This window comes from Epinephelus moara, chromosome 18, assembly GCF_006386435.1.
Source record: "Epinephelus moara isolate mb chromosome 18, YSFRI_EMoa_1.0, whole genome shotgun sequence".
Classification (NCBI taxonomy): domain Eukaryota; kingdom Metazoa; phylum Chordata; class Actinopteri; order Perciformes; family Serranidae; genus Epinephelus; species Epinephelus moara.
Genome location: NC_065523.1, coordinates 8,766,222 through 8,787,242, shown reverse-complemented (window position 1 = coordinate 8,787,242; position 21,021 = coordinate 8,766,222). Strand labels below are relative to the sequence as shown.

Sequence of the window (21,021 nt, the reverse complement as noted above, 5' to 3'; positions counted from 1 at the left end):
TGTTACTATGCATGTTATGTAAATATGGGAAGGTTACTCTGCATTTTACCAGGCTACAAAGTTAGCATGTTACTATGGGGTGTGTTTGGATATACTCACTTCGAGTGCAGGAGCACACTCTGGCACAAGCTAGACTATTCAGAAATTTGGAGTGCTGAGGGAATTTACCATTTGGTTATTCAGAGCACCACCTCTCGGAGCAGCAGAGTGTACTCTGGGCACTCTTTCTGGGGAAGCGGAGCAGCAGAGCACCAAGTGTGTTTAACTTAACCACTGGTTAATTCACATAGAAATAGAATGCTCTGAGTGGAGCGTCAGATTGGACTTATGAATGTGCTAGCCATGTTACCATGCTAGAATGTTATATCAATGTTAACACACTAGCAGCATCTGTCTGCTAAAACTTTCCCACGCTCAACCCCCCCCCCCCCCCCAANTCAACCCCCCCCCCCAAACAGGACGTCATGTGATAGTTTAAATGTGGATAAAAAACTTTGCCAGAGTTGGGGAAAAGATAGCACCAAAACAAGGAACGTATTCTTGTCTGTATGCTCTTTAACCAAATGGGTGATGGACCCTATGCAGGACAGAAGCGTAACATGACCAGGCCCAGACGGATTCTGTGTCTGCTGAATCTGACGACATCTCCACAGATTTTTTAAAAGTTTTTTAAATGAATGTAGTCGAGCACAGTGGTTCTCACCCAGTCTGAGGACCCCCGGGGGTTCTTGGGGGAGTTTCAGGGGGTCCCCCCAAAAATAGAGAATAGTTAATTTTACAGTTCAATTCACCACAGAAGTGAGACCAATGTGAGTAGGACAGAGAGAGTCACTTTTCTGATCATAGGTTTCACTTCCACCACGGTTATCTCATATAGTTCATAACTACAGAATTGCCTAACGTGTATCAGGTTTGGGGTCCTTAACATGTAAAAGGGTGAGAGTCACTTGTCCAGCACACTACAAGCAAAACAATACAGCATAACATTTTTTTTTTTTTTTAATCGTCAGATTCTGTTTGGGTCTGAACATGACTGAACCTTTTCCAGCTTAATGCCTAATGCTAACCATGAGCATGTATATCTAATATTTGTTTTAAATGGGTATTAACAAGCTAACTTCGGCAAAAGTAACAATGTTAAACAGAAGTCACAAACATGAAATAATATTAACCTGTGGTGATACATGACTTAAATAAAAATATTTTTGTATAATAATATTGTTGTTAGTGTTAAATTTGAAACGTATTTATTCTCTTCTCTATGAATGTCTAGCTCAATTAATTTTATGAATTTATTACACACTTATTCTGTTTACCATCTGTTTTTAGAATGTGATCATCTTCATCACAACTTTTTTTTTTTTTTTAAATATTCTCTAATACACTATTTTGTATTCCAACTTTTAAATTCTGAAGATTCTTTAAATCATTATTTAATAAACTTTTTGTGAGGTATCAATAGTTAGCAATAGAAGACGTACATAATTACTCTTAGCTGCTAAACTGCTATCAGTTTGCTGAACAAGTCCATGAAGTGTTTTACTTGTCCACAGTCTGACTCTGTACATATCATTTCCTCATCAACACCCTGCTTCACATTCATATAGTTCCACACATGTAACCACTGAGCTGCCCAGTATAAACACGCTGGTGACTACTGAATACATCCCAGTACAACTTTTAATTAGATATTTAAAAAAAAATAAAAATGGGGAGTTTAAACATGAGCCTTAAAATCAGGAGTCTGACTTTCTAACCTCCCACTGCAGCAGCTAAAAAAACTTAAACTAAAAATCTCGTTTGAGTATCAAAAAATGTCAAATATTATGCTGCAAAATTTTCAATACCAGACAATACCTGAGTTTCTGACTGATACCAAGGGGATATTTTCAATACTAGGCGTAGGTCTACTTATTTATATAGACAAACAACTTTGTGCCTTTAACTAATTACAAGCTGTCTTACTATAGTTTTGACCTTTGAGGGAACTGAGAGCCGGAGAGTCAAAAACAGGAGGCTAAAGTAACTTATTAGTTGTGTTGCTAACATCCAGTTTTATTTCACTTTTCTGTCAGAGTATAAACTGCTACCAGAACAGAGACATGGTTTTCACACAGTTGGGAGTCAAAACATCTCTTGAACAATTTGTGAATTTATGGTGCACATCAGTGCTCCAGCTTGTGGGCGGTGCTAAGCTTTCAGCTTGACTGTTTCTGAGCTGGGTTATAAACTTTCTTCTTTTAAAGTTAAACAGTACACTAAAATAAGTTTCTAACTATCTATTTTTTAAAGATATTTTTTGGGGCATTTTTGCCTTTAATCAATAGGAAAGCTGAGTGTGAAAGGGGGAGAGAGAGGGAATGACATGCAGCAAAGGGCCACAGGCTGGAGTCGAACCCAGGCTGCTGCGGCAACAGCCTTGTACATGGGGCGCCTGCTCTATCCACTAAGCGACCGACGCCCCAAGTTTCTAAATATGTTTAAGGCCAGAAATAGGCAATGCAATAAAAAAAATTTCATTCATATTTGATCAGCGCTACCTAGTTTGACCATAGTTCACAAGCAGTGACTGTCATCACTGACAGCTGCATTAGAGACTCTGGCTCTGATTGGTCATTTCTTTCACATGTGGTATTGCCATTATAAGCAATACGAGCAGAAAATGAAGAGCTAAAATTTTCTGAAAATGTGGTGAAAAAAGGCAAAAAATTGTATTATTTAATAAGGCATTGGTCCTGAAACTCAAATATTGAATTGGCCCCAGTATTGAAAAGTTTGAAGTACTCGACCGATGTTAATCTCTTATTGCAATCATTTGACCGTGCATTTATTGCAACTACTGTGACAGAGCCCTGTAGCTATGACTGAACTGGTGTTTGGAACAAAGTGTATCTCTCCTGACATGGAGGATGTCTATGTAAAAAAGAATTTTGGTAAAACACCTTAAGCCAAACTACACTCACTTTTGACTGCTTTTAAACTTTCCTCCAAACTGATACTGCACACACAACAATATACAACATACTGCAGCTATGCAGCTACAAGATTATGTGGCCTCCTCAACACGACTTTGTCACAGACTTTCAGCATTGGTTCAAAAAAACAAAACCAGTAACTGCCGTGGCTCTTGTTGGCTGGTTTCTTGTCTTGTGGCGTCCTGACAACTCGTCAATCCAGAATCTAAACCACAGCACTCACACACACGTTAACACACACACACACACACACACACACACGCACAAAGTTTTTAAATGACTGCTAATCTCAACATGACATTACACAGCATCTTGTATTAATATTAACGTCGAGTTCTGACCCTCGAACACACCACATGAACACCTACAAACAACAAAGATGTTCCTGTTGAAAAATCATAATACAAAAGTTTTCTTATCGTGTTGTCTTTTTTTCCCCCATGTTGACTGTTTTTTTTTTCTAAGAGGAACAAAATGTGAGTAATGCTACTGTCTTGGACGTGCCTGTCCTCCTTTGTTTTAACCTGTATTTGTTTTTGTATTCTGGTTTTCTTCGCCCTCATTTCTCAGTGAGGAGTCAAAAGGTGCGTTCAGACCAAATGCAAAGGAAAGACGTTGAAATGTTTCAACTTAAGCAAAAAAACTGCGTGATGCTGAGCTGTGAAACCGTCTGTTGCCGCCTTTGGGCAACAGGAGCTCTACGACTCAACGCCAGTACTGTAACAACAAAAAAGGAGAGGGCTTGGAGAAGTGAGCCAAGCTGACTTACTGTAAGTGAAGTGCATCATTTAGCTAACAACATGTAGCATGTCTAAAGTTTGTCCAAACAGATTTAAAAAAAATCTGATTTAATCACAGTAGATGAGTTTGATGAGTTTTGAAACTCATAAATATAGAGACAGATGGAGGGAGAGATAGAGGCAGAGAGAGATGGATTAGGCCTACTGGTCCTGGTTGGTGAATTCTCCAGAAGATCCGTTTGTTTCTGTTTCAGTCCTTTCAGAAGATAATTCAGTTCCTTCTATGTTCTCTTCTTTAATCTGTGAACCTGCAGAAGCAAAACACAACATTTAGAAGCTCTTTCCACAAAGACTGGACTACTCTTGCTGAGATCAACATGGACATTGACTGGCTCACAGGTCCTCAAAAAGTTTTAAACCACATATTCAAAATAATCAGTTTGAAACTTAATTGGGTGACACCGTAGGTTGTGAGACACATCTTCATTTTTGTAATGCAAAATACCAAGTAATATTTAACAAGCTAATTATTTTGAAGAAATATTAAAACAATGAACCATAACATAAAATATATAAAAAAGGAAATTTAATAAAATAATAATTGGGGAAAATAAAAGTTGCCATTGTGCAATGTGAGCAGTTGTTCACACAGTATATTACATGTTTGCTTACACACTCTTTTAAATTGCTATATTAGGGGTGGGGGAAATAATTAATACACCATAGTATCGCAATATTTTGTGTGGCAATATTGAACGCCAAGTATCGATCTTTTATTATATACATTATTAATATTTGCAATTACACATTTTAATACTACTTTTGGCACTAGAATAATAAAATCAGCTGCCTTTTCAGTCCACTAGATGGTGCTGATGTTTTTTTCCTGGTGAGGTCAGCAGAGGTCTCAGTCAGCGGCATTTGGCAGGAAGTTCATCAAAACAAAGATGGAGGCACTGGAGAAATAAATTAGAAATGTGCAGTCTGTGTTAAAATCAAATGTCTGGACTTATTTTGGATTTTTTACACAGAAGGAAAGGAGGACTTGGATATGACACATGAGATTTGCAAGCAGTGTCATATGAGAATTAAAATACTGGAAATACTACTAACATGGCTCACCTCACACTCCACCATCCAGAGATAGCGTTAGCCTCTGACAGCCAAGCTAACGCTAAACCCACTCCACCAAAAATCAATCAATACAGGACACACTCAGCTTGACAAAACTACCATCCAACTCTGAGCGAGCTAAGAAAATAACACACTCCATCACCTACTTCATGTGCAAAGACCTGTTTCCGTACAGTGTTGAAAACGAAGGCTTTTGTTACATGCTAAAAACTCTGGAACCCAGGTATGTGACTCCATCCTGATGTCTTTTCACCAACACAGACCACAGAGAAGTGAAGCATAACACTGAGGAATCTTTGAGTAAAGCAGAAAGGGTGGCATTAACTTGTGACGCCTGGGCTTCAAGGTCAGTGGATTCATATGTGACTATAACGGCACATTATCTCACAGAGGACTGGTGACGGCTGTCTCATGTCCTGCAAAGCACAAGAATGGGGGGGATTGTGGTTGTAACAAATGCTTCTAACATGGGTGTTGCCATTCAGTTAGTGGGATACCTGCATGTGAAGTGTTTCGCTCACACACTTAATCTAACCTTGCAGAGAGAATTCAATCTGCCAACGGTTGAGTTTGTCAGGTGTTTGCAGCATTTGACAGGTTTTATGACGGTGTTGGTTGGTCTGTCTGCTTTGCATCACATTTTGCGGCAATAAAAATGATTCAAGTCAGACGAACAGACTGAAAACTTTATGTTATGAGGTAAAACTGATGCTGACAAAGTTTTCCTTTGAGGAGATAATTTGCACTTAGAAAAAAAGGTAATTAATTGCAATATATTGTATCACAATGCTCTGCATATTGCAATATCGCAATAATATCGAATCATGATAATATCATATTGTGGGTCCTCTGGTGATTCCCAATCCAAGGCTATACCAGTGGTGGAATGTAACATAGTACATTTACTCAAGTACTTTGCTTAAGTACAAGTTTGAGCTACTTGTAGTTTACTTGAGTCTTTACTTTTAATGCTATGCTATACTACTACTGCAGTACATCTCTACACCACAGAGGGAAATATTGTACTAATGTATTGTAAATATTGTTCAGTGATGATTAACGAAGCTGCTGCTGTCAAACTGAGCGCAGTACTCCTGTATGACAATACAGTCCAACACTGCAACGGCTCTGAATGATATCTGTGAGACTTCCTACTTTTTCATTCAACTGGATGAGTCCAACGACATGGCCAATTGTGCACAGCTTATGGTGTGTGTGCTACATCAGGGAGCTTGACCTCCAGGAGGAGTTTTTATTCTCTGCACACTGTTTTATAAATGAGACCTCTGAATACTTCCTCCCCCTACTAACTATTTCAACAATGTGTGTGTTTTTATCTGTGTGTGTGTACCTGCCCCCCCCTCAGTGTTCGGGCTGCTCTCTGGGTCGGCAGAGGGGGGCTGGGCCGCTGAGGCAGGCGTAGGGGGTGATGGGTAATTGGGTGGCGTCTCATTCTCGTCTCCTGATAGGCTCCTGGGGATGCCCGTTACCATGCCGCCGGAGAGACTGACAGGTCGCTTAGCAATAGGCAGCTTCCTCTCTGAAGAGAGGAAGGTAAAGTTAAAAAATAACAGGTGGTAATAGGCTTGATGTGGGCTTTTGTAAAATAATTATAATTATTAGTGATGTTTTTGTATTTGTCCAAATCTAAAATGTAATTATTTTAGTCTCTGTGATTCATGATTTGGTCATTATTCAATAAAGATACTTTTGCCAGTTTCATTTTAAGTGATTATATTCTCTACTGAAAACAGAATTACTTTATTATTTCTACACATAATATTGTAAACATTTCACATTTTTATGAATTTTCCTCAGAACAGAGGAAGGTCAACTCACCAGGGCTCCATTGATGAAGACGTAATACAACATATATTTACCATAAAGATATTCTCACTCTCAATCTATAAACACAGATTAATGGAATAAACTCAAGTTTTTTTTCACTTTGACCCAGCTGATTGAAACTGCAGGGTGTTTCCATTCTGTGTCATCTGTGCTTCAAAGACTTACTTTTCTTTTGTCCTTTGTACTGCTGAGACTTCTTCCTCTGTTTGGAAGCTGCTGACTGTAGTTCTCTGGAGCCTGAGACACACAAACACATATATTTTATTTTATATTTGTATTTAAAGGAGCTTTATACAACACTCAGAGCATTATTACAGCAGCAAACCACTGTTTGCTATGTAAAGATATAGTGGAGTAATGGCGTCCTGCACAGAGAATGAAGTCACGCTCCCTCTGTGTGAGTTGTAATCCGAACTTCTCTGTGGTTTGTTGTGATAAGTCAGTCCGGCCGTGCGTGCATGTGAGTGCATGTGAGTCCCTATGTATGTATCTCACTAGGTAGCTAATCACTTTTGCTTTACAATGGGCTCATACATGCTGATAGGGATGGCACTGACTAACTACGTACATTTATACAAGTACTGTACCTAAGTACAGATTTGATTTGTCAAATTTATCTGACAGCTTTAGTTACTTTACAAGTCAAGATTTACAAACAAAACATATGAAGAACATACAAAACATGATGCGTTGTAAAAAGAAAAAGAACCTACCCAACTTTATATAATTAAATATAATTATCTGAAAATTGAGCCTAAAACACAAGTCAATCAGTTAGTTGATTACTCAATTATCAATTTTTTTTTTTTAGCAGCGACTCTTTTGATAACTGATAAATCATTTTTCATGCAAAAATGTCAAAAACATTTCATAGTTTCAGCTTCTCAGATTTGCTGCTTTACTTGTGGTACACTCAACTCAACTCAACTCAAACTTTATTTATAAAGCACATTTAAAACAACCAAGGTTGACCAAAGTGCTGAACAGGTCAATAGAAATAAACAAGCAAATACAATGAGGTACCTAATAGTACACCACAATAATAACCATAAGATACATAAAATACAATACAATAAAATAAAATACAAGAGTTATAAAATAAGATCAAAATAAGCTAAAATGTTTGGGTGTCCAGCTCAACCTGAGTTAAAAGCCTGAGAGAAGAAGTGGGTTTTAAGAAAAGACTTAAAAACCTCTAGGGTCTGGGCAGACCTAATGTGCAGGGGCAGGCTATTCCAGAGCCTAGGGGCAGCCGCCCCAAAGGCTCTGTCGCCTCTGGTCTTCAGCCTAGTCCTAGGAGTAGCCAGTAATAGCTGACTGGCTGATCTCAAGGCTCTGGAGGGAGCATGAAAGTGCAGGAGTTCGGTTAAATAAGGGGGTGCCAGCCCATTTAGGGCTTTAAAAACAATCAATAAAATCTTAAAATCAATTCTAAAACGCACTGGAAGCCAGTGGAGCGAGGCCAAGATTGGTGTGATGTGATCGTGTTTACGCTTTCCAGTGAGGAGGCGGGCTGCTGCGTTCTGGACAAGCTGTAGACGGTGTAGCAGTGACTGGTCAATACCGACATAAAGCGAGTTACAGTAGTCCAGACGTGAGGTTATAAAAGCATGGATTACCCTCTCTAGATTCTGGGGGGAGAGATAGCCCTTTACTTTAGCTAAAAGCCTGAGTTGATAAAAGCTGGTTTGTATTACTGATCTAACTTGTTTATCGAATTTAAAAGCACTGTCAAAGGTCACACCGAGATTTTTAACAGAGGAACGGATGTTAGGAGTGAAGGGGCCCAGAAAATCAGCAGAGTAATCGGAGGGGTCACATCCAAACATAATGATCTCTGTTTTATCCTCATTGAGATTTAAAAAGTTACTGTCCATCCAGGATTTGACATCTTTTAAACATTCTAGCAGTGGCTGTACAGAATCCTTGCTAATGGATTTAAGGGGCAGATAGATCTGTACATCATCTGCAAAACAGTGAAAAGGTATGTTGTGTTTCTTAAAAATCAACCCTAATGGCAGCATGTACAGCAAGAAGAGGATGGGGCCCAAAATGGAGCCTTGGGGGACACCGCAGGTGAGAGGAGCCGTAGCTGAGTTGAATTCCCCTAAGTTAACTGAGAAGCTCCGATCAGTGAGGTAGGACTGAAACCATAGAAGGGCAGTACCTGTGATACCCACCCACTGTTCCAGGCGAGACAGGAGGATCCTATGATCTACGGTATCAAAGGCTGCTGACAGGTCAAGCAGCACCAGAACAGCAGAGTTACATGAATCAACAGTTGACAAAAGATCGTTAAAAACCCTCAAAAGTGCTGTTTCAGTGCTGTGATGTGGTTTAAAGCCAGACTGGAACTTTTCATACATGTCATGGGCCACTAGGAATGATTGCAGCTGAGTAAAGACCACTTTCTCCAAAACCTTGGACAAAAATGGTAATTTGGAGATTGGTCTGTAGTTTGACAGGAGAGAGGGGTCCAGGTTTTTCTTTTTTATAAGGGGCTGCACTACAGCATGTTTGAGAGCAGCTGGAACACACCCTGAGCTAAGGCAGGTATTTATGACAGCAAGAACAGTGGACCCCACAGTACCAAAAACATCTTTGAAGAGGCGAGAGGGAATGCTGTCAGAGGGACAGTTAGTCGGCCGCAGATGCTTAACTATATCTGATAGTGAGGAGAGAGATACTGGCTCAAACTGGTCAAAGACAGCAGGTAAAGGAGGCACAGTGGGGTCAGGACCAGGGGCAGTGAGAGTGGAAGCAACTGGCCTAAGGGCAGAAATTTTTTCAATAAAAAATTTAAGAAAGCTCTCACAGAGAGTGGGCGATGGCACGACTGGAGAGTTATCGCACGGGTTTACAAGGGAGTTAAAAATGCTGAACAGAACCTGGGGCTTATGACTGTTATTGGAGACAATATTTGATATATACTCCATTTTGGCAGCTTTAACGACTCGCTGGTAGGCTGATAAACATTCACGTAAAGCTTCTTTGGAGACGTGGAGCTTATCTTTTTTCCACTTCCTCTCAGCACGCCGACATGAACGTCTGAGAGAACGTGTGGAGTCATTTAACCATGGCTCAAAAAATGCTTTAGAGCGCTTAAATCTGAAAGGGGCAACAGAGTCCAGGATATCAGTGCATGTAAAATTAAAAACACTTAAAAGCTCTTCGGCATTAAGACCATGATTGACATCCGGAGTGCTAAACATGTTTACGTCGGCATACATGGCAGAGAATTGTGATGCAGTTTGAGGGTTCAACATGCGCAGGCGGCGTGAGGGAGCACGGGTTACAGTCCGCGAACAGGGGATTGAAACGGTAAATAAAACAGGCAGATGGTCAGAAATACATGCTGTTTCACATATCTCATTTACACTCACAGATAACCCATGTGATAGCACAAGATCTAAGGTGTGACCCTTCTCATGAGTCGGGCTGGTCACAGACTGAATGAGATTAAAAGAAGCGATGAGGTTTGAAAAATCACTGACCAGAGGTCTGGATTCACAACACACATGGACATTAAAATCGCCAGAAATTAAAAAGTGGTCATACTTCACAGTAACCTCTGATAGAAAATCGGCAAAGTCATTAATAAAGTCCTTATTAAATTTAGGAGGACGATATACAACTGCAAACATGACAGGAGGGGACAGGTTTAGCTCAAACAGTTGCAGCTCAAAACTGGAATAATTGTCAAATAGAATTTGACGACATTCAAAGCTGGATTTGAACACAGAGGCTAGACCTCCACCTCTGCCGGTGGTCCGAGGGGAACTGAGAAATAAGCAGTCAGGAGGAAGGAGTTCAGAGAACGGTGTACACTCACCAGCCTGAAGCCAAGTCTCCGTCAGGAGCAGAAAATCCAGATCACGAGAGGTGAAAAAGTCTTTTAACAAGAAAGTCTTGTTTGCTAGCGATCTAGCATTAATCAGGGCAATACGGAGAGTAAGCTCCTCAGTGGCTGAAGTGGCTGAAGCTGAGACACGAGCCAGCGGGCGAAGGATCCCATGGTCCACACCACCTCTGCGGGCTCGCAACCGGCGGGGCAGAGCAATGGTCTCTATAGGGAAAATGACCGGTGGAAGTGGCAGTGATAGCTGGGGCCTGTGGGGGGTGGTGGCGGGGGAAATAGTGCTGTGAGCAGTTGGTGTTGTTGGCGTAGAAGAAGTAGACTCCGGTGAGGGGGTGTGGCAGGTAAACAGTCAGTCGCGTGGAGCATACTGGACAGCGTGGCGAATGTTTGCTGTTAGCATCTGGCTGCCCAGCCTGTTTGGGTGGACACCGTCGGGCTTGTAAAAGGAGGGACGGTTCCAAAACAGGTTAAAATTGTCGATAAAACCAAAGTTAAGAGCTTTGCAGGTGGACTGTAACCAGGTGTTGAGGTACAGGAGTCTTGAAAAACGCCCTGCTCCGAGGGTGTGTACTGGGAGAGGACCGCTGATAAATACAGACTTTCCGGTGTCATTTAAAAAACACTCAAGTAAAGTACAAGTATCTCAAAATATTACTTAAGTGCAGTACTTGGGCAAGTGCACCTTGAGTTACATTCCACCACTGTACGTCAATAAATACAACTTTAAAGAAAGTAATTACATATTCAAGACCTAGGATGAAACTTAAGGCGTGTGTGTGTGTGTGTGTGTGTACTTGTACTTGCTACATAGTGAGGACTGACACATGTTTTTAACCAACAGAGTGAGGATATTTTTGAAAAGTGAGGACACTTCGGCCAGTCCTCGCTTCTTCAAAGACCTGTTGAAAGATTAAAGCTGATAACACACTGGTGCTGCTGCTATGCTGGACATCATGTGATGCACGTTAAATGCTGCCCCTAGCACACACTAAATGCATTGCGCAGCACCTCGTCAACAGAAGACCACACAAAGTTATTACTACATCTGAAAGCTCTGTACCTTCTCCATCTTTGCATTAGCTTTAAATCACGTGTGGAGATCTCCTAATTAAACTCGATTTCTCACCTGAGGAGCCGATCTCCAGAGCTATGACTGGCCAGGCAATATCTTTTTGGCCATTGTATTAATAATGTTGGGACTGTGGGTCGTTTAGCTTGGGATATTTTTTGACCTCAACAACAAGTCTCTCTTCATCACACAGGAGACAGCAACAGCTAGATTCGTGATGGTTAGGAAATGCTTTGTGTTAATGAGGGTCCTCACAAAGATACAAGAACAAATTTGTGTGTGTGTGTGTTCGTGTGTATTACCTGCATTAACAGCAGGAGGCTGCAACTGGTACCCGGTCAGCTGACACCAGCCAACTGGGTACAGGTCAGGTGACTCACAGTCCACCCACTGATCGTACTCGTCCTCCCAGCCATCAAAGTGTATACGTAGCAACCGGTGGACAATGCGAGTCACAGTGGCAACGCAGACCAGCCTTGGCTCCATGAGGTCCACAGCCTCCAGCTTCATGCCGGGCCGGAAACCGTGATTAGGGACGTCCTGATGGAGGAACGAAGACAGATCAGGGTTTATTAACACAGCGGAGAAAATCTGACCTTTATTGTTACATAAAACTACATTTATACAGCAAACATATCTTCATGTTTCTTCATTTTCAGTCTCTGTTTTCACATCACACATGAGTATGGTGTTGCTCCAACCTATTTGTAAAACATTTTACGGTTTTAATTAAATAAATGCAAACAGAACATAAAAATATGTCCTTTTTTTGCACAAGCTAAAGTTCAGAGGCTTACACTGTGTTTATTGTTGGATTCTTAAGTACCAAATTATATGAAAACATACAAAAATGTGACACCATAGTATTTTTTTGTTTTTTAGAATTTAAATACATATTTACCAAAAAATACTGTATATATATATATATATAATTTTGGAAATTTTATTCCTACTACATTGTCGATATTTATCTTTTTAATTTCTTATTCTGCCAGTAATGAATAAATAATAACACTAAATCGAGTTTTAGAAACAAGAGAGGATTATTTTCAGAGTAAGAAATTAAAAAATTGAATATTGCCAACGGAGTTTGAGATTCCTGCAATTAAATAGTAAAGTATTATAGTACTTAAAAAGTACAGTCTAATTGAAAATAAAATACACAAATTCAAAGTGGACCTCAAAGAAATATGAGTAAATTAATGCTGCATGTGTGTGTGTTTAATTCTATTGATTAGATCCTATTGATTAATTTGACATTTTTTCTGTCTGAATTTTAACACCTCTGGACCTTGTTGGAAAAAACGTTCACATCTCAGCTCTTGTGATCTTGTTTAAATAATCATGACTCTATTCAATCAAAAGAACCATAACTGGCGTCTTCTGATTGTTGTAAAGAAAATCATTTACAATGATGTAAGATCAATTTACTAAAATGTGTGACAAACACAAGCAGCAAATCCTCATATTGGAGAAGCAGGTACCATCAACATATTTGATACTTTTGTTTGAAAAGCGACTTCAACTACCATATGATCATCAAAATAGTTGCAGGTTAGTTTTCTGTCAATTGACTTAAGTATTTGGTCTCACCTTGTTGAAGAGGCCAACTGGAGCTGCAACAGACTTGGTCTCCTTCAGATACTCGAACCATCTGAAGGGAAGATTGGTGTAACCTGAAAACATGAAAACAAGACAAGGTCAGACCTGCTGTTCTTCCTCTTGTTATTGAGGTCAGTCCATTCCAAAATATTCAGGAGGAAACCAGCTGTGTGATATTATGTAAAAATTTAAAGTGCAAAGAGAAAACTTGCTCTTCTTTCAAATGGTTAAATTATGTTTTAGTAAAGAAACAAAATACAAGAACAGGTGATGCCATTTTCACTTCCGCTGCGAGGGTCCAAAGGACAGAGGGATGTCGTATGCTGTAATGCCCTGTGAGGCAAATTGTGATTTGTGATATTGGGCTTAATAAATAAAACTGATTGATTGATTATTCTCTCATTCTTTTGGGCTTGTTTACAGCGCCCCCTGCCCAGACCTCGCCGCTTCCTGGGGCCGTGGGACACAGTATCTCTGCGCCTTCTCTTCCCCTCAGCCGGGGAGGGACGGGGCCCCCTGCTCCTGGCGTGACTGTCGACCAGGGCGGACTGTCCTCAGTGCGCCTCAACCGCGCCGTCGCCATGGCGGGGACCGGCCCACGTACAACAGGCGCCAGGGGTCAGCGGCGATGTTGGCAACCCATCCGACCCATCTTGAAACACGGACCTAGTCCGTCTAATGCGCGTGTGAGTCTAACGCGCGTGTGAGTCAGAAGGTCTGGTCGAAACCCCATGGCACAATGAAAGTGAGGGCCAGTGCGTGCCAGCTGAGGTGGGATCCCGGCCCTGTAGGGCTCCGGGCGCACCACCCGGTGCTTCTTGCACCATGTAGGCTATTAAATGTTTTGCCCTCAGTGCCCTCCTCCTCAAGCCATGTCCACCTCCATTTATTTTTCACCCCTCTCTCCAGTTCTGCTGTATTAACACTGGGTTTAATATATTTGGCTTCCATCTCTCTGCCCTGCTCTACTCTACTTCAACACTACTTAGCTCTCTCTCTCTACTCTACCGGTAGACTACCACATCCACCTATTGCACAAAACGCACACGGCATGCTGTTTTCTCTCTGTGTACGATAGCTGGCGGTCAAGCTAACACAAGCTAATCATTTAAATGCAGTTCAATTGTCCATTTCTGTTGCACATTCACCCACACTCATTTAGATATCAGGCTGTAACGGACACCTTAACAACATGTGCTTGGAAGTAGTGTGTGTTGAAACCCTGTCCATGTGTGTGTGTGTGTGTGCTGTTTTTAGACCCTCTCCACTCAGCTCTTATTGGCCAGCTGAGTTTGATAACACTATACTATTGGTGGAACTACCCATGTGCTTAGCTGAAAATCAGAGGATGATTCCTTCAGTGCTAACTTATGCCAAGTTGTTGCCACAAAAAAAAAAAAAAAAAAAAAAAAAAGAAATACTAGAAATGTCCATCAAGCCGGAAATCCGGCGCCACGCCCGAGTACTTTAAGCCCTGTATGTGTGATTTTGGTGAAATGGAAAGTGAGTCAACCCTGATACTTTTGCTCAGATAAGCAAAACTGGAATGGCTGTTTCATTTCCACTTGCTTAAATTCGTTAACTCAAAAAAGATGGATTGTTTGATCTGATCTATTCTGATTTCTCCAGTACTGTATAATAAATGTTTCTCACAGTGATTTATTCATTTTGTTGTTGACAAAGAGTCTAAAGATTGGAATGTGAAAGATGCCTAAATTGTTTATTTTTTTCACAGCACTCTGGTCCTGATTTGTATGAATTTATGGTGTCTTAAAGGCTATTGCGCACTGGAGATTAATATGCATGTACATAACACTTTAATAAAAATTCATCCATTCATTGTGGTGGAGCTGTCAGGAGGCAGCTGTACCTCTGGGGGGCGTCAGCTCAATGTTGTTGATCTCACAGAAACCAGCGGGAAAGATGGAGGGAGAGGTGGAGTGATAACAGAACCAGTCTGAACCATCAGCCGCCTCTGAACCGTCAATACCGATCATCAGATACCCGTCTGCGAGGACCTGATGAGGACAGGTGACAGGTGGTTTTATCCACTGAAGGTAAATCTGGCCATCATGTTTGTGTCGCCATCAGCTGGTCCTCACCTTCCTGACTGTGGCCACGCAGATGGCAGACAGATTCAGAGGGTCGATTGCTTCCAGCTTCATCCCATCTTCAAACCAGGCACCACTCTGATCCACCTCCTTTACCTGCACAGGAACATATCACACACTGATCAGACCTCTTTTGCAAACTCTTACCTGGAGCCTGAATGCTGTTTTAACCAAACAAAATATTAAAGATGACGAAGTGGAACTGGGACCAAAACTGAGAAGTCAAAGGTCAAAACTACCCAGAAAATTCAGGTGAGAGTACAAGATGTTTGTGTGTGTATTAAATACAGTACAGGTGTTAAACTGCTTTCCTGTGGCAACAACACGTTACAAACAGTAAGGGTCAACTGATTATCGGCCACAATATTCAGCATTTTTCTGATTATATGAATGTTGTTGTTTTTTTTTGTTGTTTTTTAAATCAGACAGTCCATAAAGTAAATTAATTGAAAACTACACTACTTTCGCTCTGATGTAGCCGCCTGCCTCTGTCTGCAATCACCACTCTGTAGCGTCACTCAGTATCCTACTCACAGCACTATCTGATTGGTTACGAGTACTTGCCTATCAACAGTGAAGGCTGCTGTGCTACAGGTGGATGAAGACAAACGCAGACTGGAGCCCTAGTGAGCGAGTGGAGCTGTGTGTCAAACGTAAGGCAGCAGACATTACTGAAGTTATTGAACATCAAAATCCTTGACACTTAAGTTGCAAAAACACCCAGTGTTTCCACTGGTTATGCCTGATGTTATTAATAGTAAAGTCAGTTACTAAATATAACTTCAGTTGTGATAGCTTGAATTGCAAGGAGAGGAAGAGGGAGTTAGACGCCTGAATGCTTGGGCTGGGTATCAGTACTTGATACATTTAAGTTATCAACTGAAATAACCCAGTACCAAGAAGTATTGTAACATTTTCAGGCGAACAATAACTGCATTCGACCTTTTTTGCGTCTGGTATCTGATCCCAGGCCATCCTGACTCCCTGCTAGATCCGCATACTTTCTGTTGCTGCCATCTCCGAAGCCGAGCAAATGGTCAGTTTGACATCCGCTTGGTTAGCATGAGCTAACACAGGCAGCTGTGGCGAACATTCAACACTGAGCTGTTAAACGGTTCCAACAGAGTACAACTATAGCGAGGTATTCGCAAAACTGAGTAACTAGAAATGTAATAAAATATATGTGTGAAGGCTGTGTGGTCACTGATAACCTTCAGCCGACCACTAACACACACTCTAATTTTTTTGGTGTTTGTTTGTACCAACAGAAACCAAAGATGATTATATAAGTGCATTTAATTTTTTATATTATATAAATGTACCATACAAACGATCTGTTACAAAGGTAATTGAATATTTATGATTTTAATCAGAAAATTATGCCACTGAAGCTCTGTTGGTAGACTGTTTCGACAATTTTGGTGGTTTAATTCCCCAGCTCCTCCTGCACACACGTCAAAGGTTCCTTGAGCACAGCACTGAATCCCCGACTGCTCCACGTGTGTGTGAGGGGGAAAAATTAGGTCACTTTAGATCAAAGAATGTGCCTTTTTTTAATGTAATTTGATAACCAGACAAAAATGAGTCTTTGAATACTCTGCATTTGTAAACAAACAAGGTCATAAAATTTGTTAAGTGTTGTAACTGATGATCATTAAACATTTGTAATTTTGTCAACAGGAAAATATGTTTTTCACAAAACCATTTTTTTGGGCATTATTGTCCAGGTCATAAAAGCTTCCTCTTGTCTTTGAACCTAGTCTCGACATTTCTGCTTTTCTTAAAAAGTCAAATCAAAGTAAAAGCAGCAAAACATATGTATATTGAAAGTAAAACTAGAGGTATAGTATTGCCTCAAGATTGTATGCCTCCACGAACCAGTCAAGTTGCACTCACAGTTAATATCCATGTCTGTGAAAACATGGATGCTTCACACACTTTTTCCCCCCGGCAGCACAAGATATCTGACCTTTGACTACCAAATTCTAATCAAGTCATTCTTGAGTCAAGTGGATGTTTGTGACAAATCTGAACAAATTTCCTCATGGTATTCTTGGGATATTGCATTCACAAGAATGAGACAGACAAGTTTATAGGCGCCTTGACCTTTGACCACAAAAATCTAATCAGTTCATTGTTGAGTCCAAGTTTGTGCCACATTTAAGGGAATTACCTCAAGGCGTTCTTGAGATATCTCGTTCATAAAAATGGGATGGGCTGACGGACGGACAACCCAAAAATATAAAGACTGTGGTCATGGCTGCTGCCGGCGCGGAGGCATAATAAGATCGAGACTTACAGACAGGAGGACAGGTGATGTTGTTGTTGTTCTCACCTTGGCAAACAGCTGTCCAGGAGCATCCATCTGAATGCTGAGCTTCTTCGACACATCTGGGAACACACATTTTCATCTTCACCGTCAAGCTGCAGGCTTAAAGTTTTTTAAATGCAGTCTGATGACATCTCTACATGTAGCTCCACCAGTGAGACACAAACTAACTTCCAGAGCCAGTCATAGACAGAACAACCTTCATTCGTTCTGAAGCATCTGATGGAATATTAAAACTTTTAGATTACTAAACATTGTGTAAATGTATTTGCTGGGGGCGGCAGTAGCTCAGTCCATAGGGACTTGGGTTGGGAACCGGAGGGTCGCCTGTTCAAGTCCCCGTCTGGACCAAAATATGGAGCGTGGACTGGTGGCTGGAGAGGTGCCAGTTCACCTCCTGGGCACTGCCGAGGTGCCCCTGAGTAAGTCACCGAACCCCCCAACCGCTCGGAGCGCCTGTCATGGGCAGCCCACTCTGACATCTCTCCACTTAGTGCATGTATAGGTCCAGTTTGTGCATGTGTGTGTTCGGACCTGTGTGTAATTGACAACAGAGTGAAAAATTGAATTTCCCCTCGGGGATTAATAAAGTATATAAAATAAAAAAAATTGGTTTCGAAATGCAGACTTCAGTCAGTTAAACTCTGAAGTTGAAACCCACCGGATCGTTTGAAACGGTGTCCTATGGATCGAGACCAGCCGATGCTGTGGATCAGAGGACTGTACATGTGACACCAGAAGTCGTCCGAACCGTCATCACACTCCTCATATACCAGACGAAGACGACCGCCGATCACCTGCCACAACACACATCATTACCACCAAAACCATTTAACACTCCTGCCATCAAATACTGGCTATGTGAGACCCACCTGTTCAACCAGAGCCACCCGAGTCCGACACAGGTGAGTTTTATCCACCACCTCCACCCTCATCTGCTTCTTAAAGGGAACCTGCATACTCTCCTGGACCTGGAAATGATTGATTTTTTAAAAAAGTGAGGACATTTTGAGGGTTCAATTTCAGACTTAGTTTTAAAGTTAGGATTAGGTTTGGGTTAAGGTTTGATGACAGGGTTAGAGAATGGAATATGTCAATGACATGTGTCATGATATGTCATGTGTGTGTGTTTGACCTTGGAGGGGAAGTCTGGGGGCAGCGTTTTGGATCCCGTCAGTCTTTTGATGAGAAACGTCTTCCAGTTAGTGAACCTGTGCAGAATGCCTGAGTGCACACACCAACAGATAAATCTTGAGTAAATGTTTTTTCTGTCTCCATACATGGAGAAATCTGTGTGTATGGATACACAGGAAGCTGTAATCACACAGTTTATAATAAGCGGGAAATATCTAAGCTAGCTGACGTTATTTACTCATTTAGTCAAACTAGTCCATACCCATTAAGTGCACAGTTGCCCACGTACAGTTTCACGTGGTGTAAATAGTCAACTGAACCCATTAAGAAGAGCAATGTATTCAGACAAAGTTTTTGTGAATTTGATAGTACGATTGCTTTATTGAGAGTACAGTAGTACCACTGCCAGATTGACGTCATTCTTAAACAGCATTTATCAAGTTTCAGGTCAGATTTATCAACAGTACTCCATATTACCCTTTTTTTCTCTTCAGATACCTGCATGCTAACATTAGCTTTGTCAGTTAGCGCCAACAGAACTGACTCGCACATACGGGCATGTTACAAAGCATCAAGGCCACGCCCCATTTCGGGGGAAAGAAAATGTAATTTGATGTGTGTTTTGATTCAAATTTTGACAAGTTTGTATGCATTGTTTCTTCTTAAAACCAATGTTAGTTTAATGGCCATGTCTAATTATCGTTTGTGACACTGCCTGAAACAGAGTGCTTGTTTATGATACCATAATAAATTGAGGTTGATCACCGTCATCATGCACCTTCAGTCTTTCCCCAACACAGTGATGGATATTGTTATTTGATTGAATCACCAGTTATCACAAGGCTAAGTGGTGTCTGTAAGTAAAAAGCCTGTCAATAGAAAACTGTTTGATGCATAGGCTGAGATTTAGTTGGGGAGGATTGTCTGATGCTGCAATACTGTATAACTTTACTGCAGCAGCCTTCCACCTCAAGCCAATGTTAGCTATCCATCAGCTGTAACTGTCACCAGCATCACTTGGCCATTTACCACACTGACAGTGAATATTCACGTATCTTATGTGCCACAAATCTCTGTGTGAATCAACAGTTTTTCTGCATTTCCCTGTTTCGCTCTTGCATATTTCTTTCTCCATAGGGGGCCCAGCCTTTATGTGATGCCAGACTGGTCTATATGTATCAAGTGATACTATTAACATGCAGCACAGCACTAGCTTTTAACTTAGTAATACAAGGAAGTGCATAACGTTAGACATGTATTGAATTTTTCTTATGAACATATTTTAAACAACAGCCAAAACAATGTAAATTCTAAACTAAATTCTAAACTCTAAAAGCAGTGTTTCACATTAAAAGCTTTGCATTGGTAATTTACACAGACACTTTTCTTGTAAAGCAACTATCGAAAATGTATTTGTCACAACACTTTGAGTCAGTGTGCATCACCGCTGTTGTTTCCTAAAAATTTGTTCTCTTTTCACAATTAAATGTTGCAGAGTACATATATATTATATCTACACTAACTGACAAGAAGTTAGAAGTTAACCCCTGCACCGCGTGTCTCTCTCTCTTACTCTTAGGGGGGACCAGAGGTTTTCCTCCAGCAGCACACCAGCCGACTGGGTGAATGTCAGGCACACACAAGTTCAACCAGAAATCCCTGGTGGAGTCGCCGTCGAAACCCTCGTACCTCATCAGGGCCTTAAAACCTGCACAGAGACATCATCACCATCATCATCGCCATTACTGGTCCACCTGAATCGATTTGTTAAAGCTCAAGAGAAATTGGAATTAAAGGTCTCTTAGGTGAGCCAGTTTCTAAAAATCTACACCACTAGAATAACATTTATTTGTGATAACCTTTATTTTCAAAAAAGACACACAAAAAACCCCCAAGCCAAAACAACAAAATTACAGAAATAACTGGGACAATATTAAGAGGCTTTGTCCATAAAGATTAGCCTGAATAATTAAAAAAAAAAAAAGAACGAAGGCAAGACCACTTAATGTAGAAATGCACCTTTATATATACCTATGTGTATATATATATATATATATATATATATATATATATATGTATATATGGCCTCTAGCACTACTGTAAGAAACCTCGGAGTAATATTTGATCAAGATTTGTCTTTTAATTCTCATTTAAAACAAACCTCACGGACTGCATTTTTTCATCTGCGTAATATTGCGAAAATTAGGCCTATCCTGACCC

The 21,021-nt window shown here is 40.8% G+C and overlaps 1 protein-coding gene across 6 annotated transcripts in view; it reads right to left on the bottom strand.

The window, feature by feature from the left end:
- Positions 1 to 430: 430 nt before the first annotated feature.
- LOC126405831 (MBT domain-containing protein 1-like) overlaps positions 431 to 21,021 on the bottom strand; it is a 33,484-nt gene continuing 12,893 nt past the window's right edge. Inside the window, exons 7-19 of one of the 6 annotated variants that reach the window (XM_050069789.1) lie at positions 20,375 to 20,509; positions 18,803 to 18,891; positions 18,540 to 18,638; positions 18,329 to 18,464; positions 17,674 to 17,729; positions 15,330 to 15,434; positions 15,098 to 15,245; positions 13,219 to 13,301; positions 11,928 to 12,165; positions 6,863 to 6,934; positions 6,201 to 6,389; positions 3,921 to 4,023; positions 431 to 3,180 (exon numbers count right to left, since the gene is read on the bottom strand). In XM_050069789.1, coding sequence (XP_049925746.1) covers positions 3,084 to 3,180; positions 3,921 to 4,023; positions 6,201 to 6,389; positions 6,863 to 6,934; positions 11,928 to 12,165; positions 13,219 to 13,301; positions 15,098 to 15,245; positions 15,330 to 15,434; positions 17,674 to 17,729; positions 18,329 to 18,464; positions 18,540 to 18,638; positions 18,803 to 18,891; positions 20,375 to 20,509 — 1,550 coding nt within the window. In that variant the 3' untranslated portion in view covers positions 431 to 3,083. Of the gene's footprint in view, positions 4,024 to 4,363; positions 4,672 to 6,200; positions 6,390 to 6,862; positions 6,935 to 11,927; positions 12,166 to 13,218; positions 13,302 to 15,097; positions 15,246 to 15,329; positions 15,435 to 17,673; positions 17,730 to 18,328; positions 18,465 to 18,539; positions 18,639 to 18,802; positions 18,892 to 20,374; positions 20,510 to 21,021 lie in introns of those variants that run through there. The other 5 variants (XM_050069790.1, XM_050069792.1, XM_050069791.1 and 2 more) reach the window with 5 other exon arrangements.